The 26,407-nt window shown below is 37.9% G+C and overlaps 1 protein-coding gene across 4 annotated transcripts; it reads right to left on the reverse strand.

Moving 5' to 3' along the window:
- Positions 1 to 57: 57 nt before the first annotated feature.
- On the reverse strand, positions 58 to 26,031 carry LOC127644280 (ADP-ribosylation factor-like protein 13B). 4 transcript variants are annotated; one of them, XR_007970632.1, is made up of 11 exons: positions 25,273 to 26,031; positions 18,686 to 18,756; positions 18,329 to 18,578; positions 10,588 to 10,693; positions 10,253 to 10,455; positions 8,508 to 8,607; positions 8,265 to 8,415; positions 5,560 to 5,679; positions 5,209 to 5,277; positions 4,918 to 5,074; positions 58 to 1,642 (listed from the first exon to the last, which is right to left on the reverse strand). XR_007970632.1 is itself a non-coding variant. In XM_052127396.1 (11 exons), exons 1-11 carry the CDS (start codon positions 25,329 to 25,331, stop codon positions 1,448 to 1,450), a joined length of 1,236 nt encoding a protein of 411 aa, XP_051983356.1. In that variant the 5' UTR covers positions 25,332 to 26,031; the 3' UTR covers positions 58 to 1,447. The 4 variants fall into 4 exon arrangements, 3 of the variants coding, with proteins under 3 accessions (XP_051983356.1, XP_051983357.1, XP_051983358.1); XM_052127396.1 differs by lacking the exon at positions 4,918 to 5,074 and having other exon boundaries at positions 58 to 1,489; positions 1,578 to 1,642; XM_052127397.1 differs by lacking the exon at positions 4,918 to 5,074 and having other exon boundaries at positions 58 to 1,489.
- Positions 26,032 to 26,407: the final 376 nt, after the last annotated feature.

A 26,407-nucleotide genomic window follows, 5' to 3' on the forward strand; every position in this document is an offset into this window, starting at 1 on the left:
TTTTAAGTAAACCTCAGTTTCAGTGCATGATTTTTATAGATTTTATTCATTTCCATGAATTTTCCATGCCTGGAAATAAACATTTAAAATTGCCTGATGTTTCCAGTTGACCTTGGGAATGCTGCATAATCTTAAATGATATTATGTGTACAACTGTATAGCAAGACCAACTAAATCCATTAATCATTTAATCATAGTATCTAATGAATGAAACTGTTAAATGCATAAGCGAGGGAACTGGATGGTTGGTTGTGGAACAAAACACATTCATATAACACTGAAATTATATAATAATTAAACAGTACTTACTACATAACTGAGTAAAAATATATGTTTTATTATGACATAAATGTTAAACTAAAACTGGATAAAAAAAAGAGGCATATACTGAAAGCAAAGCAAACTGGATGAACTCAAGAAGTTGTCAACTGAATATTAGTGTTGCCAAATAAGAGTGTGTGTGTTAAATACAAAAAGAAACATGTAAACTGATCATACATTTAAACAAATGTGAAGTATAAAAATGGCATAAGTTTGAAACATCAAATAAATATGAAAGCAGTGTTTACAGTTTGTGACATTATCCATTAAAATATATAGAGAGGTTGTGCATTGTTACACAAACAGTGGAGTCTCTTCATATCTGCAAATCTACAAGATATGAAATTACCCACTCATCTTTCTAAATACAACTTATTTTTCTTCTTCTCTAATAAAGAATAATGTACCATTTGTGAGGTTAAAATGCTGGGTCAAATTGTGCTGCTCAATAAAGATCTTCAAAACATTACATATCAAGGCCCATATGCAAACGTACACTCAGACTGCAGTGTGAAGATATCTGTTGCTGGTAAGTATGAATGACATACAGCGTAGTGTATGGACCTACTGTATAGATGTGGAGGAAAAAACAAACAAACCATATGATATTTTCAAAGCACACTATGTTAGAATAAACTGCACAAGTGTAAAAGCTTGGGCAAATATATGCATGTGAACCATAAAAACATGAAAGACATGTTTTTACAATTTCAAGTACACAAATTTAAACTATACATTTACATATTTTTAATTGCTCATAAAAATAGGTTTGTAATGTATTTTACACAAAAAAAAAAAAAAAAAAGTGTTTTGAATGTGTTAATACTGATTTGCAAAATTTATTTTTGAGAAGAGAGAAAAAAAAAGTGCTACAGACTGCCAGGGAAAAAGTCTAAACTGAAATAGTGAACCATTCTCCGTTTGAGAAAATTATTTGAACATTCTATACAATGAATGTCCATGGACCACGTCCCCCACCAATCAATAACTGCTCCATAGAGTTTGCGTTTGTCCATCTAATTTTCCAAACACTGGCCAGGAAACACAGCTTCCGCTGACCATCAGTCATTGGTTGCTCAAGTCATGTGATCCATCTGGGCATGCTGATTGGGTATCAGTCCCTCACTTATGGGCAATTACATCCACGTAGATTGTTAAAGTGCCCGTGCTTGAAGATAAGAACAAAAGAAGACTTTGATTGGTTGGGACCCTTAAGTATTGTAAGCCAGTGAGGGGAAAGGGTGTTAGGAAATTACATCATGAGTATCGCTGTTCGGCCTCTGTCTAATTGATACAGGTGGGAGAGGTTTGCCATAGAAATCTGCCAATGAAAGAGTCATTGAAAAAGAGATATTTATGTCAGCAATGTCCAATTTTTCATAGCTGCAATAATAAACAAGGATTAAATAACTTCCACTGACTAAATGGTTAAACTACATGATTAAAGGGACGTTTCACCAAAAATGAAAACACTATGTAACACAATTTTTGTTCCTGGGCAGTAAGTGTTATTTCCTAATTGCTTATGCCTCAAAAGTATAGAAAATGGCTATTATTCCCCCAAAAATGTGCTTTTGTGACAATGACTATGATATTTTTAAATTGACCAATTTCCAATAAGAACGAATGTGTGTCTTTTCGTTCACATAAAGTCAGAAAAAACAACATATGAATCCAAAATCCTTCTATATCTGTGGTCTGACGAAGACACCGGCTTTGTCCTTTGCCTCAGACAGCTCAGGGAAGAAGTCTTGAAGGCTGCCGTCTCCTTCTCTAGAGCTTTGACAAATTATTTCATAAGGCCCAATTTGATGTGCAGTGGTGGCATCAGCACCTTCTGGGATCCACCAGTTGCTCCCACTTGACACAGTTGTTCCTCCCCACAGATAACTTGGTCCGCTGTGGCCAGTCCCGCCTGTGGTAGTGCGCCTCTTTGCCCTGCTGTCCCAAAGGCAAAGACAGCAGGTAAACTTGGTAAAACTGTCTTGGAGACCCATCAGGAATGCTATGACCTCCCAGCCGTACTCCTCATACTTCAAGGCGTCAAGCAAGGTCGAGTGAGCCAGGGGAAGAGATGGGTACTTGTTACAATTATGGACCAGGACGGCTTTTTACTTTTATACTAAAGTAATATAACAGTCCCTATAATACGATCAAGAGCTTCATTGCACAGAAACAGGCCAATTTTTGGATAAAAGCATCTCCTAAATGAATAAATGTAAATGTAATTTTAAATGTTAAATGTGTATTTATTTATATTGATACAGGTACTTCACAAATGCAGAAATCTCAAGACATGCAAAGGATGCATTAACGGCAGAAGCAAGGAAGATGGGAGAAGTGCTGAGGAGGACCATATCAGAAGAAGCCCCAGAGCCAGCAGAGGGGACCTCATCTGAATCTGCAGCCTCAGAGCCAGCAAAGGAGACTCCATGGGTGGAGGCTGCAAGCAAGAACAGACTTGGAAGCATTTTTGATAAAATCCTGGAAGAAAGCAGAGTAGAATCTGGTCCTCCTCAGTCAACTAACACAAATGCACGCATTGAAATTCAAACCTACCTCGTCGGGCCTACTATTCAGCGTTCAGACAATCAACTGCTGTACTGGAAAGTCAACCAACCTGGCTGCCCTCCCTGGCAGCCATGGCAACTAAATTTCTCTCTGCACCTTCCACAAGTGTGGAGAGTGAGAGACTCTTCAGCACAGCCTATATTATTACTGATGAAAGGAGGAGCAGCCTGACAGCGGAGAAGGCTGAAATGCAAATTTTTCTAAGGAAGAATTTGCCCCTCAGGTTTAAGTGAACACACTTACACTGGAAGTTACAGAAGGGCTGTAAAACAGTGGTCAGTGATCAGAGTCAGTGTTTTTGTGACAGTTTTAAGGTCAGGCAGCTACTGCTCTCTTTTTGTCTTAAGGGAAAACTTATATTTTTGTTTACATTGCAAGTATCTTTTCATACAGGAATTTCATACTGTTTTATACAGGTGTTTTACAGTTCAAATAATTTACTTATTGTACTGTGTTCTACTGTACATTTTATAATGGAGATACTATAATTTTTTATGTTTTTATTTATTTTATTTAAGTTAAGGTTTACAATAGAGGTATGACTACATTGAGTATTGAGATACCTACAGTATTTGACTGGAATTATAATTCTTTAAAATTGCACTTTAAATTTAATTTTGAATGTTTGAATTGTGCTGATTAATTAAAAATGCTGCAACAAGTTCTGTTTAGAAAATGTAAATAAAAATGAAGCAGCAGTATTGCATAACTGAGTCATGTTGTGGGCTACTTTATTTCTTCCTTTAGGGGAGTAGAATGTTTGTTGCACTGTTTGAGCATGATGCTTTAGATGGATAGGTTAAGCATAGTGCATTCTCCTGACAAATGTGTTATTAACAACTTAATTGTTTAAGAGGGAGTAAAAGATGGTAGTGTATCGGTAGATACTCAAGGTTGTGGTATCGGAATTGGTATCGGACATGAAAAAGTGGTATCGAGCCACCCCTACCCCTCACACAAACTCTTCACCCTCCTGCCATCTGGCAGATTCAGGCCTTCACGGCCAGACTGTGTGCATCATACTCCTCAATACTCAGAGACTGGACTGACACACACACACGCACACCATCCAACTTTTGCACATGTCCAGATTTGCACTTAATTCATTGTCGCTTTATATCTGGCTGCTACCTAGTGTCATCATTTTGCACTACTCAGATTACAAATGTGTCTCTCACTGTGCCCATTGTCCTGTTACTTTAATTATTGTACTGTCCCATACTTTTTGCAAATGTTTGCATGTGCACTTTATGTAGGAATGTTATTTAGTCTGTGTAGTCTCATGTGGTTCTGTGTTTGTCCTATGTTGTTTTATGTAGCAGCATGGTCCTGGAGGAATGTTGTCTCGTTTCACTGTATACTGTACTAACTGTATATGGTTGAACGACATAATAAAAACCACTTAACCCAATTTTCTATACTTTTGAGGCATAAGCAATTAGGAATAACTTACTACCCAGGAACAAAAAAAATAAAATATATAAACAATGCAAGTGAATAGGAAATAGATCTTTCAAGCTCCAAAAATCACATAAAAGCATCATAAAAGTAATCCATATGACTCTATTGGACTGTCTTTATAAGCAATATGATAGATGTGGGTGAGAAACAGATAAATATTACAATGCAATAAATTTCCACTTTCACATTCTGAAAGTGGAAGTGGAGATTAATAGTCAAAAAAGATTTAAATATTGATCCGTTTCTCACCAAAAGTGATTGCATCACTTCAGAAGACATATATTTAACCACTGGAGTCATATGGATTACTTTTATGCAGCCTTTATGTGATTTTTGGAGCTTGAAATGTCTGGTCACTATTCACTTGCATTGTATGGACCTGAGCTGAGGTATCCTTCTAAGAATCTTTGTTTGTATTCTGCTGAAGAAAGAAAGTCAATCATATCAGGGATGCCATGAAAGTGAGTAAATTATGAGAGAATTAAACATTTTTGGGTGAATTATCCCTTTAAATTCATAGGTCAAAGTGACAAAAAAACACAAGCAGCATTCAAAATGTCCAACCTGTGAGTACCAGGAAAACAAATAATCACAGCACAGGAATAGAGGTGTTAAGATGATTATGTTAGAAGCACTTGTTAGGCACAATATCAAGGTGCACGGTTGCGGTATATTTGTTGGCTGATGACTGAACTGGGAGGATGTGTTTGGGGGAAGCTTGCTGTGTGTTTGAAGAGAAAACAAAGATTTAAAGACAGAACGATGGGATAATGTTGCATGGTTATAAAACAGAATGGGACAAAAATAATGATGTGGTCAACATGCCAGTCAGGGACTACAAGCAATGACAATTACCAGAAGGTCTTGTATCACCAAGAGGTTCAAGTTTGGGGAGCCTAGAAACTTTAGGAGTAGCCCATCCAACTAAAAGAAAAAAGTGAAAGGATTAGCTATTCTGAGTCATTAACTTGAAGCAACAAAAAGGAGAGCTATGACAAAATGGTGATTAAAACTAGAAACATTTTGCACACATTTAATTTTGAAAATGTAAGCAAATGAAGATAAAGAACAATTGTGTAATGGAGTTGCTCTCTCTGACTTACCTAAAGCCTGCTGTAATTTACAAACCAATTCACATAAAAATGGATTTATAAATGTATAGATTTTTCATGTCTTAGAAACAAGCAGTAAAAAAGGTATTCATACCTGGCAAGGTAGGAGGTGGGGGGTTTTTGGGTGTTGCTTCATCTACCCTTAGAGGGTCAACTCTGTGCTTACGTTTGAGTCGTAATTTACTTGTTTTCTTTTTGGCCTGGTCCACAGCTCCTGATTAAAGGTGACAGAAACATTTAATCCTTGTGTTGCCTTCATTTGTGCTAATATCTTTTGTGTTCCCGGTCAAAAATGACCGGCCAACTAATAATTTTAGTTGATAATACATCTTTCATATTGCATATACAATATTATCCAAGAAATGGCATTGGCACTTTTTTGTCAATTTATTTTTTAGTAATTATGATATTAGTAAACTTCTTTTTTGAAAATTTTTTTAATATACACTGGCAGCCAAAAGTTTGGAATACTGTACAGATTTTTCTGTTTGGTAAGGAAATTGGTACTTTAATTCACCAAAGCGGCATTCAGCAGATCACAAAGTATAGTCAGGACATTACTGATGTAAAAAACAGCACCATCACTATTTGAAAAAGTAATTTTTGATCAAATCTAGACAGGCCTCATTTCCAACAGCTATCACTCCAACACCTTATCTTTGAGTAATCATGCTAAATTGCTAATTTGGTACTAGAAAATCACCCTTATTATATCAAACACAGTTGAAAGCTATTTGGTTCGTTAAATGAAGATTAACATTGTCTGTGTGTTTGTTTTTGAGTTGCCAGATTATGCAATAGACTGGATTGTCTTAAGGTCAATATCCGCTTTCTCTAGAAATTAATCAGTCAACCATTGTTTGAGTAATGAAGGCTATATAATGCTTGAAATTGCCAAAAAAATGAAGATTTCATACAAAGGTGTACACTAGTCTGCAAAGACAAAGTACAACTGGCTCTAACAAGGACAGAATGAGATGTGGAAAGCCATATGTACAACTAAACAAGAGGATAAGTACATCAGAGTCTCTTGTTTGAGAAATAGATGCCTCATATGTCCTCTGCTGAGAGCTTCATTGTATTCTAGCTTCAGACAGCTTCAGAATTCAATGAAGTTTCATGTACAACAGTAAAGAGAAGACTCAGGGGTGCAGGCTTAATGGGAAGTATTGCAAAGAAAAAGCCACTTTTGAAACAAAAACAAAAATAAAAGGTTAGAGTGGGCAAAGAAACACAGACAGATAATTGGAAAATAGTGTTATGGACCTTAACCCCATTGAGCTTTTGTTGGATCAGCTAGACTGTAAGGAGCGTGAGAAGTGCTCGACAAGACAGTCACATCTATTGCAAGTGCTACAGGAAGCATGGGGTGACATGTCACCAGAGTATCTGGACAAACTGACAGCTAGAATACCAAGGATCTGCAAAGCTGTCATTGCTGCACGTGGAAGATTTTTTGATGAGAACTCTTTGAAATAGTTTAAGAAGTTCTGAATTTTTTTTTTTTATTAATGTTCATGTTATTAATGACCTAACTATACATTGTGATTAGTTGAATGCCACTTTTGTGAATAAAAGTACCAATTTCTTTCCATAAGACCAAAATCTGTACATTATTCCAAACTTTTGGCCACCAGTGTACATTTTTAATTGATAGAAGGATTAATTGAATGAGCTTATAACCAGTCAGTGGGGGGCACTCCCTGCATAGAAAAATTATTATTATTATGTAATAAATTAATAATCACTTGCTTGATCTAAACAAATGGGTGTCATTTTAAAGCTTTGAATCTGGACTTTACAATGCATATAGCGGATCCTACCAATTCTTAAATAAAGCTTTTTAATTTGCTGTCAAATTAGAACAGTTCTTTTCTCATAATTAGCAAATTTGTTATCACAACAATTATATTCAGAGTTGGTAAAACCATAAAAAAAGATTAGATAGCCATGTGTTATATATCGTTGGAAAGATCTCAATTAGTAAAATGCAATGAGCAAATGTGTTTTACTTAGGCCAAACTGCAGTGAGTATAAGTGTATGAAATACCCACTGCCACATAAACATAATAAACAGGAGTGACTTTTTGTCACGTTTTTCATTATTACTTCCTGAAACATATATCTAACATAGAAAATCGCATATTGTAACTAACAGCAGATTATCCCGATTCAAGCAAGCTCAAACACAACATATGATAAGTGGATCTTGAAATATTCCTTAAAGTGTGAACATGAAAAAATTATGTACAAAAGGGCACTCTACACACATTGTGGGTCTACGTGTGTTCATGTTTGTGTGTGCGCACATGTCCGAGGGCTTTGTATTTGAATACACACATCCACATACTGTATGTGCACATCTAAAGGATTTGGATGCTCCTGAACACTTCATATTTCAGTTTTTTTGTAGTCTAATACATTCATTTCAAATGGCCGGTCACTGTAGACATGTATGACTTGGAGCACAAAAGGAGACACCATTCACTTGAGTATCTGTATTGTATGGGGAAAAAATGCAATGAAAGTAAAAGGTGACTGAGGCCAACATCCTGCACAACATCTCCTTTTGTGATCTACTGAAATAAAGAAAGTTGTAGGGTTTGGAACAACATAAGGGTGAGAGCATGATGACAGAATTTTTAGTTTTGGGTGAACTATACCTTAAATGGGATACAAGCTTGTACTGGAAATGGACAATTCTAAATTAAACTTTTAACGTCTCATTACTCTCAAACCCAGAGTTCACTATTAGCACTGCAGTTTAATAAGCTCTGTTTGAGGAGTGAGAGGACCTACCTGATTCTGTGCTCTCTGGGGTCTGTCTCTCACTCTCTTCGTCTTCCTCTTCCTCCTCATCTTGGAGTGCTGTCTGTTCTTGTGCACTGCCCTGCTGGCCTTCTTTGCTCTGTCTCTGCATCTCTTTCTCCTTTCTCAGCTTGTCTTCATTCTGAATATGTCCTTATATATTAAGGATTTGCACCTTACATCATACCATCCAACAATGCACAAGGTAAATGTTTGGACTTTTTGATAACCAACCTCAGTAACAACATTTATTATTGGCTGGAATGGGTTGACCGTGCTGACATCATCTAGCTCCTCCTCTTTGACTGTCCTCCCATCTCGCTCCTGCTTGTCTCTGTGCATGTAAAATATCTTGATCAAACCCTTTTTGCATTTTGAATACTACACAATAATTTCTTAACCACAACCAAAAATATTTACACTAAATTTCCATTTCTATTCCTTTCATTTAAAGGGATATTTCACCCAAAAATGAAAACATTTACTCACTCTCATGCATCCCAGATATGTATGACTTTCTGTATTCCGCAAAATGCAAACAAAGATCTTTAGAAGAATATCTCAGCTCTCTATATGTCCATTCACTTGCATTGTATGGGGTCCAACACTTTGAGGCTCCAAAAAGCAGATAAACACAGCATAAAAGTGTAAAAGTCCATAAAAATAAAAGTCCAGTGGTTTAATCCATGTCTTCTGAAGAGATACTATCGGTTTTGGATGAGAACAGACCAAAATGTAACTCCTTTTTCACAATACATTGACAGCAGTCTCCTTGGCGATCATGATTTCAAGCTCGATTACGCATCCTAGCACCATCTAGTGCGCAGCACATGCATAAAGCACTAGTAAGTATAATCGAGCTGGAAATCATGATCATGGCTAGAGACTGCAATGGCAAGGTGAACAGTAAAAAAATTTGTTACATTCTGGTCTGCACTCTCACCCTATATCGACTGGAACACTTCAGACATGGATTAAACCAATAGTCATATGGATTACTTTTATGTGCTTTTTGGAGCTTGAAAGTGTTGGATCCCATTCACATGTATTTTATGGACCTAGAGCTGATATATTAATCTAAAAATATTTGTTTATGTTCTGCAGAAGAAAAAGTGATACACATTTTGGATGGCATCATAGTAAGTGAATTTTTTGGTGAACCATCCCTCTAAGAAAAGGATTCAGACCTAATTCTATAACATATTTAAAAAATAAATAAAAATAAAATGTTCCATGTTCAATACAAGTTACGCTCAATCTACAGCATTTGTGGCATAATATTGAATATCAGAACAAAATTTTTTTATTGCCGTTGCAGTAAGGCATGTCCATTAATGTTCAAAAACACAGTTTCAACACTACATTATTTTAGTGTAATCATTTTGCAAACATGGATTACAGGGTTGACAACGAAGTTGTAATATTGTATCTAACTTTACAAAGATAAGTTTGGCAAGCCATTTTATCATACAAAAAATGTATCAACACGTATGATGTTTAACTGCTTGGATTTTAAGATTTTTAGGCTGGTCCCTTTCACTTCCATTGTAAGTGCCTTACTGTAAAAGCAGAATTTGTTGCGATAATCAATATTTATGCCAGAAATACTGTCGACTGAGCTTAATTTGTATTGAACCCAGAATATTCCTTTTAATATTAGAGCAAATAAAATCTCCCCATATTAATGTGAAATAATTTTAGAATTAAACATCATTTCAAACTATTCTCAATGACTATGCGACTGACAAGTGATATCGCACAAGTGATATAATTATTATGTTTCTAGTATTATGTTGCTGCAATATAATCATTTAAATGTTTGCTGAGAATATTTTACTTAGTGCATAATTCTCAAAATGTGTTTCTGGGTCAAAATGACTCACAGTGCTGAAGCAGGTCACAAATGCTCTTGCCATATCTGAAAGAGGATGCTGCCTAATACTATAATCCAAGTGAGTATGTCCTGTCTGTGCACTGACCTCTCCTCTCTGATCCGCCGAACTCTCTCTGCTCTTTCCTTCTTTTCCTGCTCTTCATGGGCTCTTTGTTCTGCTGTATCTCTCTGCACACGCTCCGATATTGCCTCATAGTCCTTTGCAATATTGGTCAGGAGCCAATTAAGGCCATTCTTGATGGATTTGTCCACCTTCTTTCCATAACCCAGCACTGCTGAGCAGGGCTCCTTAGGGTAAGAACACAATGTTTAGCTTAGTTTTATATGACTTCTTTCCAACACTTTGATGTTTTGTAATTTTCTTTTTATTTAATAACTCCAGATCAAAACTGGAGCTGGGCTGATGATAAATTAACTCACAATCTGACAGAGGCATTTATTCTCGTTTACAAGTTTCTCCAATGACAGGCTTTCGATGATGTCTGCTTCAGCCAATGCACCATCTTGATCTTGTTTATTAGCCAGCCTGCAAGCCAATCAGAAGAAACGAGAGGTTGGTCATAAGTGCAGGGCCTTGGTTAAGCTGTCACAAACAAATGACCCAAGATCTACACTTGAGGAAGACTGAATAATTAGCCTTGGCACACTTAACACACTACATTTAGTCAAGGACATCTGCTCCTCACTCCTCCAGTTAAATAACAGAAATATAGATGATGACACAATGCCCTATTCCACTTGAACTAAAGGCAGGGCAATCATGCAAGAATGTTTGTGACTGATTTCAACATAACATTTATTAAATCCTCTGGGCTCATTAGCAAGCCGAGACTTGCAGGTGGTGGTGAAGATAGGCAACGAGCATATCCAATCCCCCATTCTCAACACGCTCACAGTGGAACAACATTCATGTCCAGGGCTCAAGGATGAGGATGGTTTGCTGGCCTGGGACCTGTTTGAGTGAGTTTCAGGCAGCCTGATCTCATGAAAATTACATGACTGTGGCAACATTGTTGCTAAATGAAATTACATGATTAATTACTTTTCGCAGCAGTTTTAAGGTGAAATGTCTACTGAGGGGTGCTAAAAGCAAGTTTAATGTTTTCCCAAAAAGATTCAGTTAAGGTTAATGCTCTATCAAGTTTTAAATGAATAAAACCTACCTCCATATCCTAACAGTGTCTTATAAACAAATGTGAGTGTTTTTTTTTTTTTCCATTTTGAAATTAACAAACCCAACATTCCTACCACTAATCTAAACCAAACCGATAGTGTCATTGAAGCAAATGTGAGGTGAACAAAACAGGCATCTTTAGTCAAAACCCGACACCTACACCTAACCGACAGTGTCATTAAAGCAAACGTTAGATGAAAAACGCAATAGCTGTAGGACCCACTTCATTTTTTAGCACTCAAAGCTGTCACGATTATGACATTTGGCTGACGATTAGTTACCAAACAAATAATTGTGATTATGAAGAGCTTTTCATAAGCTTTTACAATTATGACGATTAATTGTCTGTTTTAGGGCTTTCGCGATTATGACGATTAATTGTCTGTTTTAGGGCTTTCGCGATTATGATGATTAATTGTCTGTTTTAGGGCTTTCGCGATTATGACGATTAATTGTCTGTTTTAGGGCTCTCACTATTATGACAATTAATTATTATTCTTTTGTCACAGGTGTATACATTATGTAATTCATAAACATTTAAGGAGTCATTTCTTCATATTTTAATTTTAAGTGATTTTCATTAATGCTTTAAAAAAATTACGAATGCCATTAAAAATGTATTTTAAATATCAAAATATTAAAAAATACTTAAAATATCTGTCTGTCTTTTTGGTCAACTTTAGTCTTCATCCATATTGCATATACTGTACACCAGGGGTCAGCAACCTTTTTGACATGGAGTGCCATTTTTTATTTTCCTGGTCAATGGCTGTGTCAACGACCCACCAAAACACGCATATGTATGTGATTTTCCGAGTCCACTTGAGAAAATGTTTCTATTTAGCATTTTTCTAATTTAATAGTATATTTTTCATTCAAAATTATATTATATTATATTATACATAACAGTTTGGTTAAAAAAATTTGCAAAAACTGATGATTATGATATAATCATGATCCTGCATGTGAATTTTCACAGAGCATCTTGTGAAAGTTTTCCTTATTCCATCACGTGTTGTTCAGAAATGAAAAAGAAACAAATGAAACATGGAATGTAGGCTGTCATCTGTGCAGCCTGACCGAAGCAAACCAGGAAAATTTACTCACACGGTCATGATAAATTGAGTCCGCCTGTTAAATCGAGTCCCCATGGGAGTATCCATTTGTAAAGCCTGAGCAAAAACCTATCATGTTATTGTGATAGCCAACACTTCAATGAAATGCTAACTGAAAAACAAACAATGACACATATTTGATTTCACAATCCATAACTTCAGTTATATACTATTATATGTAACTTATGTTTTAAGTCATTAAATTACATTTTTACAAAGTTAAATGGACATACATCATAAAACAATTTTTAAGGATTTCTACTTTAATGGTACTATAGTACACATTAATAGGTCCCTCAGCCAAAAGAATTGCTGTGATGTCAGAGGGAGACATGATTTTCAAGGAGGACTCGATTTCTCAGGACATCGGCTCGGCATGCACGAATGGCTTGCAGGTGCTGCACGAGTCTGTTGGGTATACTGCAGTCTCGTCACATTTTATCTTTTAGTTAGCCTCCCATTCAGCTCATGAAAACATGATGCGTGATCATGAGGAAGGATGACATCAAGATGTAGACTGGAATGCTGGTGCGGAATATCATGACTAAAATAGTCTACTCGTCTCTCCGTTGCTGGCATGCCAGTGATTACCCCTCCGCGTGCCAATGCTGGCACATGTCCCATAGGTTGCCGGCACCTACACTGTAGTTGTTGGAAACCAGCTGACCTGAATAGCTATTATATTATATTTAAGTATGCAATAGTAACATATTTTGCCAAACTTTTTCGCTTTCAAACGTTAAGAGTCTTCAATTAAACCCATGAGCCGTTATTTCACATGAAGACAGAGATTCTGTGTTCTATAATCTCCATATAAAGAGTAAGTCGGCAAGACACAAACTCCTCTCATGTCCATAGCCAGCTGAGGTCAAACATTCAGTAATGTTTTCATATTCAAAAATAAATTTTGATGCCATGTACAACTGAATAAATTTTTTTTATAAGTGGTTGATAACTCCTTTGAGTGTCTGCATGCATGTATAAATTAGTTTGGACAGTTGGCTGGATTCTTTAGTGTCCACAAATACTACAATAGTGTGATGAAATGGCGCTACCTGAAGCTGCGCAGTGCATTTTGCATGCAGAGCAGAGTATAAGCGGGACCGGTCTCACTAATCTGACGAACCTGCTCTGCGCTTGCTGCATGATGTCCTGAGGTTAACAGTGCGAGTCGCATGCGGTAGAATTTGACACAGAATTCTCTGTTATAAACCCATCTGATACGAGACACTTAAAGGCTCTGTGCTGAAGCTAGTTGAAACAAGATTAAACAGCCCATCATATTAAACTACAGTGACGAGGTTACTGAAATTAAGCGAGTATTATTCAGCTGGTCATGTGATTCTAAAATGGCAGCCCCATGAGGGCACCCCTGCCCCATGTAGAATAAAACAGCTTTTATAAAGTTACTGATATGACTACAGTCCTCATCTCATGTGAGTGCTCATGATTTTATACATATGTTTCAAAATTATAATTCATTTCTTCAGGAGTAAAACTTTTTTAGAGGGGGAAAAAATTACTGAGTGCACATTTAAATAATTAAGAGTCTGGCAAAAGGAAAACAAATGACTGTTTTGGATAATATGAATATGTTAACATAGTCCTAGATAAATTAGTTGTTAATCAATTTTTGCTGTTTTTCTGTAGTTAATATGAGTACATTTTGCTGCCCAACTCAAAATCAATGCTTTATTTTCAAATGTGCAATTCTTTGTGACATCTGTATTAATATTGTTAACTGCTTTTGCAATTAAAACATTATTTCAGTATTATTATTAGTTTTTTGGTAAAATTTTGGTAAAAGTCTTAACACCTCACCATGGACCTCACTAATTTTCAAACCTTGGCTACGCCCCTGACTCCTCTGTGTCACTCCATGACATTAACACTGTGTATGAACCCACAATGACAAATAGCATTTGCCATAACACAATCGATAAATGAAAATGAAACCGGGGTGCTTTGCATTCACTAAAATCATTGTTTATATTTTCACTGGAGTTTGTCATGAACCTCTGCAGACAACACTTGCATCACAGCACTTCAAGTCTGGTTCAGAAGCAATTAATCTCCACAAGCTCTTCAGGAGCTGCTCTCAGTGCAGTCCACGGTGCTGCCAAGTGAGACAGTCGGACACAAATTCAAAGTTAATTCCATTATTTGGACAGTAAAATGTGATTGGAATTGCACAATAATCATTGTTAGATCAAATAATCATGATCAGACTAAAATTTAATAATCGCAACAGGCCAGGTGCCTCTTCTATGACACTTTCGACTCAAGTGTCAATGTGCTGTGCTGGTGTCGAACCTGGGTTTTCCACATTGAAAGTCCAAAACTCTATCAGTCAAGCTTGAAAAAGCTTGTATATCCATTTAAAACTTGTATAAAGTGTTAATCTGCCATGTCACTTGAGATCTGTTTTTATTTCACAAGAGAATGGCAGCGATATGTAGAATGAGGCAGGTAAAACTCCTTTATCAAAAATTTATTTATAGTAAAAAATTTTACTACGATACCAGGTTGGTTTTAGGCCAGTTGAAGAAACTATCACTTGCCAGAATGGGCCAGTGCTGCTTTGCCACTTATAATCTTACAGTTGTTGATTTTGTGCATGCATGTATTATTGCCTTGCAAAATGAAACACTTTGTTTTCTGTGATGGTCTGAATGTTGCTATTGCAAATTCTGCTGATTAAAACTTATCACAAAGCATATAGCAGCTAACATACATCAACATAACAGGGTCACCTTCACAATACAGGCAATCCCCAGGGTTGTGGTTTGAGCCCTCTTCTATTCTTCTAATAAATACAAAGCTATTAACAGCTCCAACACAGTTGTGATGGGCCTGATCACAAAGAGTGCCGAGGAGAAGAATCTGACACTGTAATGTCGGGGTAATTCTTTTTTACTAAATACCAGCAACAACAACATGCCGATCGATAACTTGACATGAACTGCTTAATCTGACAGAGGCTCCTCAATACCTTTACCATCTCAGGCACCTGGGGAAATTGAGGATGGGCCCCAAGGTGCTTAGATCTTTTAACAGGTGTACAATTGAAAGCATTCTGTTGGGTAGTATAACTTCATGGCTGTGGAGCTGCACCACACAAAAGACCTGTAGTGGGCAGGGTATGGTAAGTTAAATCTATCAACAGTGTTTTGCAACCCAATATATAGGATACCAGTATAATGGAGATTTTCCACTGCACGGTACAACTCGACTCAACTCAACTCAACTCAACTAGGGTTTTCCACTGTGGATAGTACCTGGTACCTTGTACTTTTTTTAGTACCACCTCGGTCGAGGTTCCAAGCGAGCCGAGCTGATACTAAGTGTGATGTCAAAATCCTGCAGATCACTGATTGGTCAGGGAGAATCGTCACTACCAGCGTCACTGAATTTCCGACATGCGACATCAACCCACTAGTTTGAAAGTTAGCAACAGCGATAACAGTATAATTTGTTCACTCGACTGAGAAATGGCTGTGCACAAAACCACGCCGTGGTCAATAAATGAGGTGCAGATGGTCCACTCTTTAGCGATGAGCGAAACAAAAAAGTCTCTCAGGAAGTGTCTCAGATGTTGGCTGCACACGGCTACCACCAGACCTACCAACAGAAAACCTAGTCTCCAAAAAACTTAAGTGACTACAGAATCATCAAGGAAAAGTGGAAGTAATTCGACCAAATGGATGCCATCTAAACCGGCGAGCAATGGGAGGGAGAGTGCCCTGGACTCAGCCACGATAGAGGATGGTACATTTTGTTATGTTAACTCATACTCTGCTTGAAAGCTTCACTTTATTTAGATGACCAGCTACTGGAAGCTTGACAACCAGGCAAACCAGGCCAATTTAAGTGTTACAATGGTGTAAAATCACCGTGCAACAATTGCTTTATGCAGCACAATGAGCTAGTAGCTAACAGCTAGTGGTTGTGTTGTTGTTTTGGTCAGTTTGTGTCATGTTTAAGATGATGTCACGGCAGTAAAGTCGGCACAACTACGACGATTATAATCCTATAATCCCACCCATGTTGAGGGGCACTAAACTGCAGTGGAAATGCAAGCTCAGAAAAGTAAAGCGAGTAGAGTTGAGGCGAGAGTAAATATCTGGTCCGTCTTTCCATGGCCAGGACAGAACCCACATTGTTCCTCTTCAATCCGAGATTCGACAATCGGCCAAACCCTCCTCTCCAGCACCTTGGAGTAAGCTTTACCAGGCAGGCTGAGAAGTGTGATACCCCTGTAGTTGGCACACTCTCTGGTCCCTCTTTTTGAAGAGGGGAACCATCACCCAGTTCTGCCAATCCTTGGGCACTGTCCTGGACTTCCACACAATGTTGAAAAGGCGTGTCATCCATGACACCCCCTCCACATCCAGAGATTTCAGCATTTCTGGTCGGATCTCATCAATCCCCGGGGCTTTGCCACTGCGGATTTGTTTGATTACCTCAGTGACGTCCTCCAGGTAAATTGAATCTGATCCCCCATCAGCCTCCGGCTCTGCCTTTAGCATAGATGGCGTGTTGGGATTTAAGAGTTCTTCAAAGTGTTCCTTCCACCACCCAATAACCTCCTCGGTTGAGGTCAACAGCATCCCATCTTTTCTGTATACAGCTTGTATGGTTCCCCATTTCCCCCTCCTAAGGTGGCGGATGGTTTTCCAGAAGCACTTTGGTGCATACCGAAAGTCCTTCTCCATGGCTTCTCCGAACTTTTCCCCCACCCACTGCTTTGCCTCGCTCACGGTTGCAATGTTGCAGCCCTTCGGGCCTGTCGGTACCTTGCAACTGCCTCCAAAGGCCTCTTTCTTCAGTCAGACGGCTTCCCTGACCACCAGTGTCCAACGCGGTGTTCGAGGGTTACCGCCCCTTGAGGCACCTGAGACCTTGAGGCCACAGCTCTCAACCGCGGCTTTGGCAATGGAAGCTTTGAACATTTTCCACTCCGGTTCAATGTCTCCAACCTCAGCAGGGATGCCTGAAAAGAGTGTGTGAGTTGAAGATCTCTCGGACAGGGACCTCCTCCAAACGTTCCCAGTTCACCCGCACTACTTGCTTCGGCTTCCCAGGTCTGTCCAGAGTCTTTCCCCACCCCCTGACCCAACTCACCACCAGATGGTGATAAGTTGACAGCTTCGCCCTCTCTTCCCACGAGTGTCCAAAACATATGACCTCAGATCTGATGACACGATTACAAAATCGATCATCGACCTTCGGCCTAGGGTGCTCTGGTACCACGTACTGTACACTTATGAGCATCCTTATGTTCGAACATGGTGTTTGTTATAGATAATCCATGACTGGCACAGAAGTCTAACAACAAACATCCACTCTGGTTCAGATCGGGGAGGACATTCCTCCCAATCACGCCTCTCCAGGTGTCCCTGTCATTTCCCACGTGTGTTGCAGTCACCCAGCATCACTATGGAGTCCCCTACTGGGGCCCTATTCAGGACTCCATTCAGGGTCTCCAAGATGGGCAAATATTCCAGAATGATGTTTGGTGCATATGCATAGACAACAGTCAGAGTTTCCCCCCCACAACCCGTAGGCATAGAGAGGCGACCCTCTCGTCCACGGGGGTCAACTCCAACGCAGCGGCGCGCAGCCAGGGACTGTGTCTACTGTATCTACTGTTTTGATGTAAATTATATAATAAAAAAAAAAATCACTGCCATCTCAATTGAACAAGAGACAAGTAACTTTGAGCAGTAAATTGACCAGTTCTCTGATAATTTGTCTTTACGCTGTGTGCATTTTTAAAAGTCTATCTCATCTTCCATGTTGAAGAACTGTGCAGATTGGCCATAAAGTCAAGCTCAACAATAAGCAGAAGTCAAGTTTTGAAAAAACTCACACTAATACAGGTTTGCCAGCAATACGAGGATGGCGGAGGACCTCAGCCATTGTGTCTCTCGTCTCCTGGATCCTCTGGACATCGCTTGAGTCCACAACAAACACCACTCCATACGATTCGGAGTAGTAGTTATTCCAGATGCCACGAATACGCTTTCCACCACCCAGATCAAAGATTGTGACCTGAAACTTCCCCTGCTTTAAGTCAACCTTTGAAAAGCCCACAGTAGGTGCTACATCTGAAGGACTTTCTATGACAGAAATGTACACATTGTGAGAATGCTTCAATGCTTATAAAATAAATAAATACTATATAACATAAAAAAATACTCACAAAAATATTAAAGTTAAGATTTACCTCCCTGAATACCTCTGACAGTGGCTGTTTTTCCTGCATTGTCCAATCCCACCATTACAAGAGTCACTTTCCTGTAAGACAACAGAAAGAGCTTCATTTCATTTTCTCTCACCCACAAACTTGCCATATGTCAAGATGGTCCCTCTAAAGAGAAATAAGGGGTTTAGTAAATGCGCAGAATGAGAAATGCATTCGTTTATTAAGACAACTTATAGTTAATGCACTTATTACCTCTTGCCGAATATGTCAACTTCACATTAATTTACAAACCAACCAACAGCAGTGAGCCAAGAAGATAAGCCTGTACATTAATGCATCTTCTCTTTTCACTGGTAAAACACACAGCAATAAAAAGGATGATTCAGCATACCATACACAAACACACAAAGTAAATAATGCTGCCTTTTCCAACACTAATGACATCCAAAATATAAATTCTATGAAAAGTGATCAGGGGCTGTGGAGTCAGCTGTTTAAACTTCCAAACACAATATGGGGCTTAAGGGGCATAGCAAAGAATCTGCAGAATAGCACAACCTTTTCAACACCCTGATCAACCCAGCAACCTTTATATAATTCTGCAGAAATGTCAGACAAACACATGGGTTAGACAGCGTAAACAAACCTTGCAGAGACCACCATTTTACAAAGGAAAACAATCTTAAATCCGTATTGCTACAACACACATAAACACGCACAAACAGATACTTAACTGCGGCACTTGCACCGCAGTGACATCAGGCGCGATTCAGGTGACAGTTCTCTCCAGCCAGGAGGCCTTCATCGACACCAGGAAAAAGGCAAGATGCCAGTTAGTTTTTCCTGGTCTTCTGTTGTTTTTGATCATACACACACACTCACACACACACACATGTGCTCTCTCTCTCTCTCTTCTGGCCCTTGGTCAGCCCTGTGGCTGAGGGATTAGCAGGGGATTTCTACTTAGCCCAACAAGATCAGAGACGGGTGCTAGAGAACACACTATGCACAGCCAATAAAATGAAGCCATTATGTTAGACAATTTGCCATCACCTGTGGGCCTAAGAGCTGTCAGTGGAGAGCTAGTCTCCTAAACATCACTTTCACTTTTGGGGACAAACATCACCAGTGCATACAGATGTCTGACACAGATTTTGGCTTATCATGCCTCCTGTTACCGGCACAGCATGTGATAAGAGTACTCAAATATTTATCACTTGGGTGTAAGGTTTGCCAGACTAGGATTCATTTGTAAACATGTACAGTGGAAGATGCAGGTAGGTTTATTATAGGTGCCCGATGTTTCTTTAACACTGCAGTAGGTGAAAGTGTGATAAGCAGTTTAAATTGTCTTCTTGGTATGAAATATCGAGAGAGTAAAACGAATAGGCTACCTCAAATTATAATTGAGGGTGTCTCCCATCAATGGAAATAAAAAAACTAATATGGGTAAATGATGCGATGCTAATTATTATTATTATTATTATTATTATTATATTTTTTTGTATGGATCTATTAAAGTATTCAAAAATACATTAAACATGTAATTTACACAAAACAATTACTTGAACACACCTCTGCTATGATAAACAAGCTTTCAATTTCGGAGTGATTTTGATATTTTACTGGGGCATAAAGTAAAAAATTAGGTGAAACAGTAAAATAAATACAAATTCTTGAAAACTTGAAAATAAATTGGCAGTGGTGCAGAATAATATTTTACTATATTATTATATATTATTTCTTTAAAAAAAATAACCAGTGAATCAATTTTATTGATTTATTTTTGAATATTATTTAAGTCACATGACAACAAAATGGTTACCTGTATGTAGGTTACACCACCAGACTTTGATTTGGTTGACAAAAGGATTTCAGATATTAGCTAATATTTTAATATAAAAATGATTCACTGCTTTCTTTTTTATAAATAAATGTATAATAATAATAATAACAATAATATAGTAAAAGATTATTCCGCACCACTGCCTACATTTAGATACATTAAACAAATGGTGTAACTATCAAGTAAAGTTTTGAGTCCATTATAAAGAAGTTTTCTTAGGGTTGCTCTATTTGACCTGAACAAACTGTGCTAACTGGATTTTTTCAGGTCAAATCAAATTAAATCAAATCACTTTATTGTCACACGACCATATACGCAAGTGCAACAGTGGATGAAAGTCTTATGTGCAGTTCCGAACAACATAGCAGTCATGTCAGTGATGAGACATACCAATTTACAATAAACAACATATTTACACAACACAATGTACCAAATATAATACAATAATAATATACAAATGTACAGTAAACAATACACACAATATAGAATACACATGCATTCTCACATATGTGTTCCTTTTTTCCAGGTGGGAGAGAGCAGTGTGTATTGTAGATGCAAATGGCATCATCAGTGGAGCGGTTGTTGCGGTAGGCAAACTGCAATGGGTCCAGTAAAGTGGGCAGCACAGAGCAGATGTAATCTCTTATTAGCCTCTCAAAGCATTTGCTGATGATGGGGGTCAGAGCAACAGGACACTGGTCATTTAAACAAGTGACTTTTGATTGCTTTGGTACAGGCACAATGGTGGACGTTTTGAAGCATGTGGGGACTACAGACAAGGAGAGGGACAGGTTGAAAATGTCCGTAAAACACCAGCCAGTTGGTTCGCGCATGCTCCGATGATGCAGCCCGGAATGCTGTCTGGAACCACGGCTTTACGGATGTTCACCCTTTGGAAGGAACAGGTTACATCCGCAACAAAGACGGAGAGTGAACCAACCTCTGTAGCATCAGCCGTGAGTGCATCTCTCTGCGAGGGCGGTGTTATTTTCCTCGAAACAAGCATAAAATGTATTTAGCTCGTCCGGGAGAGAGGCAGCGGTGTTCACAGCAGAGTTTATATTCCCTTTGTAGTCCATGATAATATTAATTCCCTGCCACATACTTCTAGAGTCGGTGGTGTTGAACTGTCCCTCAATTTTGTGCCTGTACTGGCGTTTGGCTGCTCTGATAGTTTTATGGAGGGCATAACTGGCTTGTTTACGTTCCTCTGCGTTCCCAGAATTAAAAGCGGAGGTCCGAGCATTAAGTACCGTGCGAACATCGCCGTTACCCCGTGGTTTCTGGTTGGAGTAGATCAGTATTTTTTTGGTTGGAACAACGTCCTCTACGCACTTCCTGATGAAACACGTTACACTATCAGCGTAAACCTCAATATCGTCTTCAGAGACGGACCAGAACATCTGCCAGTCTCCGTGATCAAAACAGTCTTGTAGCGCAGAGTCTGCTTGGTCTGACCAGCACTGGATCATTCTGAGGGTGGGTGCTTCCCGTTTCAGTTTCTGCCTGTAAGCGGGCAGTAGCAGAATGGAAGAGTGGTCTGATTTGCCAAATGGTGGGCGGGGAGGGATTTGTAGCCATCCCGGAAAGGAGAATAGCAATGGTCCAAATCCTGGTCCCCTCGTGTGTTGAAACTGATATGTTGGTGGTATTTTGGTGCGATTGTTTTAAAATTGGCTTTGTTAAAGTCCCCGGTCCCCGGTGTGTGTCGGCTTGTGGGGGGATGTACACAGCTGTGATAATGACCGTTGTGGATTCCCTCGGTAGCCAGAATGGTCAACACAGAAGCATGAGAAATTCCAGGTCAGGAGAGCAGTAAGACTTGATAAAATGTACATACCTCTGATCACACTATGATTTGTTGATCATAAAACATACACCACCACCTCTGTTTTTACCTGAGTGGTCTTTCGCTCTGTCCGCTCGGTGTACGGAGAACCCCGCGGGTTCGATGGCTGAGTCTGGAATCTCCGCAGACATCCAAGTTTCTGTAAGGCAGATAACGCAGCAGTCCCTCGTCTCTCGTTGGAAAGAGATCCGTGCTCTCAGCTCGCAGAGCTTGTTGTTCAGAGATTAAACATTTACAAGTAGAATACTGGGTAGCGGGGATCGATTTCCACAACGTCTTACTCTGATGAAAACGCTGGCTCTTTTTCCCCTTTTCCTTCTGCATTTCCGCAGTCAGGCTGCCCAGACAAATGGCTCCGCTGTTGTGTTTGTAAACAGCATTGAGGAATTTGAAGTCCGGTTTTCGGTGTGTAATTGCAGAACCAATGTCCAAAAGCATTTGTCTGTTGTATACAATAAGGCAGACAACATCCAAGACAAAAAAAACTAAAGACTGTAAACAAAACAAACAAAAAAACTGCAGTGTTGTGTTGGAGCTCGCAACGCAGCAGACATACTCAGCGCCATATTGAATCCACCCTAAGCAACCCTAAGAAAACTTCTTGATAATGGTAACTCAAAATTATTTACTTGATGGCATAACCATTTGACATTTGCTTAACCTTTTTATTTATTTTTTTTAAGAAAAAGCTATAACGGTTTATAAATGTTTCAAAACTGTATGAAACCAACATAGACAGAAATATGTCTTTTCTAGGACATATTTAAGTTGATGCATAGAAAAGGATTTCTCATTTATTCAAAAATGTGTCTAAAACATCAGGCCATATAAAATTGACACTTGCCTCACATCAGGGGGACAGATGCAGTGTGTCACATGCATAAGTCATATCAAGGGGGAGGAATTATAAAAAAAAAAAAAAACATTTTCAATCAAAATATAAAACAAATTTTTTTAAATGTAATATTACTATGAATATAATTTTTCTGCAAATTATTTCCATTTTATGAAAATAATATTTACAATATTTTGCTATATTGTTCTTTTTTTAAAACATACAAATATGCAATTTTTGATAACTAAATGTAAGTTTACAAAAAGATCCTTTATTGCACTTACAAAATAAAGCATTATAATTCCATACTCTAACCATCAAGGTTGCAGGAAAATATGAAATGTTGCTCCCTCGTTACCATTTTCCCAATTTTGTAAGGCTGTGGTAGTTTATTTCACACATAACTTTAAAGAATCCGAGGAAGCACTGGCAAAGAGAAACTTAAAAAAATAAATCACGGATTTTTCCTATAAAGACATTAGTTTTTAATATAAAAACAGGCCTTCAACAATGACAACCAGATATGGCAAGCCCTTTTGACTTTTAATCAATAGCAGGATATGAATTGTTGATATCAACAATTACATTTTCACTAGCTAGAATGCCAATTCTTGATGTCAGAAATGTAATTTCTACCAGTGAAAATGGCAAATCTTGATATCAGTAATTTCATTTGAACTAGTAAAAAAAATTATTCTTGATATCAAAACTGGAATTTCCACTAGAAAAACTGTCTTTCTTGATATCTGTAATTGCATTGTAGGATTTCACAATGCTCTGTCATTCACTCTCATTCAAAACGCAATTAGAGAGATCTACAATTCCTTTCTTACTAGTTGAAATTCCAATTTCACATTTCAAAGGAAGGCCAAATTATCTTTTAATGTTCTAAGTGTCATCATAATTGCATTTTTACTAGTAAAAAAATCTAATTACAGGGCTCTATAGTTTAATGTTTACTAGTAAGATTTTTAAATACAGAGCTCTACAATTTTATATTTAATTGTCACATGTTTCCATTGACTCCCATTCTACTTCAATTAGAGAGATCTACAACTGAATTATTACTAGTAAGAATGTAATTGCAGAGCTATTTAAATGACAGAGCTCTGCAATTAAAGATATCTTTTTTTTTTTACTAGTAACAATTAAATTAGAGCTCTCTATTAGGAATTCTTACTAGTAAAAATAAAATTATTAGAACATTAAAAGATAATTTGGCCTTCCATAGATATGTGAAATTGGAATTTCAACTACTAAGAAATGAATTGTAGATATCTGTAATTGAATTTGAGTGAATGACAGATCATTGTGAAATCCTACTAGCGATAAAGCAAATACAGATATCAATAATTAAATTTTCTAGAAGTGAGGACATCATTTTTTTTATATCAAGAAAAAATGTTTTTACTAGTGCAAATGTAATTATTGATTAAAGAATTGTCGTTTTCACTAGAAGAAATTAAATTCCTGATATCAAGAATCAACATTCTAACTAAAAATGTAATTAGCATATCATAAATGTATATCCTGTGAATGATTAAAAGTCAAAAGGGCTTGCCATAGGCAGCTGTACATATGCACATACCCTTTCTAAGAATACTGTCACATGACAAAAAGTTTGCAAATAATCCCAAATGTAAAGGGATGGCAAATTGCATCCCATTGTCTCCTATGTGTATGTTTAGAGTGGACTACTTATCAACGGAGTATACCAGAGAGAGGGAGGAATTCGTTGCTGAAATTGAATATGACACCAGTACTAATGAAACCTCATGAGGAAACCATGGATATACTTCCTGGAAAATGCACTGGCTTTTCTTACAATATGACATTGTTTATAATCTCTTACCTCTACAACACGTAACCTAATTGACTGTATACATAATAAACAGTCGATTTATTCGGAGTTTGCTGTGGGTTGCTGTCCAGAGCATTATGCATGTCACAGATACATAGACAGATAAATAATATACAGTGTGTGTATGGGGTATCTGGGGGTGTTCTTTGACAGATGAGTGCAGGTATACAGTGAATATCTTTCTCTGACACAAGCGATTAAAGTTACAGACACTCACCTCGCAGGCTCTCTCCACCTTTTCAACCAGTTACAGCAATTCGCCATTAGGCTGAACATCTCACCCAACGATTGAATCGAGAATTATTATTTCATGACAGCCGCTTTGGCTTATTGGTGCGTTGACCAGCAATCTTTCGTTGTATTTTCTTCACAAACCTTTATCTGCTAGCAAGCTTTTATCTGCTTGCCTGAACGCCTTGTAAATATTTGAGTGCAGGCATTTTGTTTGGTACAACTAGTGGGAAATGAGAGCAAATCTAAATATTGTCATTTAAGATAAATCATTGAATTACCGTTCTGTTACTTCAGTAAATTGAAAGTTCATAGTTTCAGTTACATGTTAAATGGTTAACTGGTTAGCCAAATACAAAGCTACAAAATTTATAATGCAAATAGACAACCATCAAAATGAAGTCAGCGTTTAAAAACAGATGAATCAAGTAATTGTCAACAACACTCAAACAAAATAACAGGTTGTCATTTGAACTAATTGTAACCCCATTTCCTTTGCCAATCAATGCAGCCTCAATCAAGCTTGACTGGCTAACCAGTTAGCCACTGCATACGACACATGAAAACTATTAAATTGCATATCTTATCATAGCGTGAATTTGATAGGATATTAACTATGCGGTAAAAATAAAAAAAACCTTTCAAAAGGTATTACTTTCCATTTTTGCAGACGTTGTGTTTTTCTAACTGTTAGCTCTCTAGCAGTCCGCTTTGTTTACCAAGCTGAATCTGGCTGCTATGGCTGCAGCCGTGATTGCGTAAGGTTGTGGTTGCCAGGTGTTTGTATTCACTACGCAAGATATAAACCAACAGTCTTTTATTTAAACAAGGTAAAAAAAAAATACCTTGTTAGCATATCTGTGTAGCATGAAAGCCTGGTTGATACAGTTTAACCCTTAAATGTTAATGCACAACAAATCGCGTTAGTGTTTAGGGCTGTTGAGGTTGTAGTCCAAAAACCCAGAAGAGAATTCATCATGGGTTCCCCCTCTGGATTTTCCTATGGGGGTTTAAGGTCTGTGATTAACATTACTCGACAATACTTGGATGTTTTGTTCTTCAACATAAATTACACACTGCCATAGGCCTGCATGAACTTTGAAGCTGTATTAAATTGCATT

Source organism: Xyrauchen texanus, chromosome 5, assembly GCF_025860055.1.
Source record: "Xyrauchen texanus isolate HMW12.3.18 chromosome 5, RBS_HiC_50CHRs, whole genome shotgun sequence".
Classification (NCBI taxonomy): domain Eukaryota; kingdom Metazoa; phylum Chordata; class Actinopteri; order Cypriniformes; family Catostomidae; genus Xyrauchen; species Xyrauchen texanus.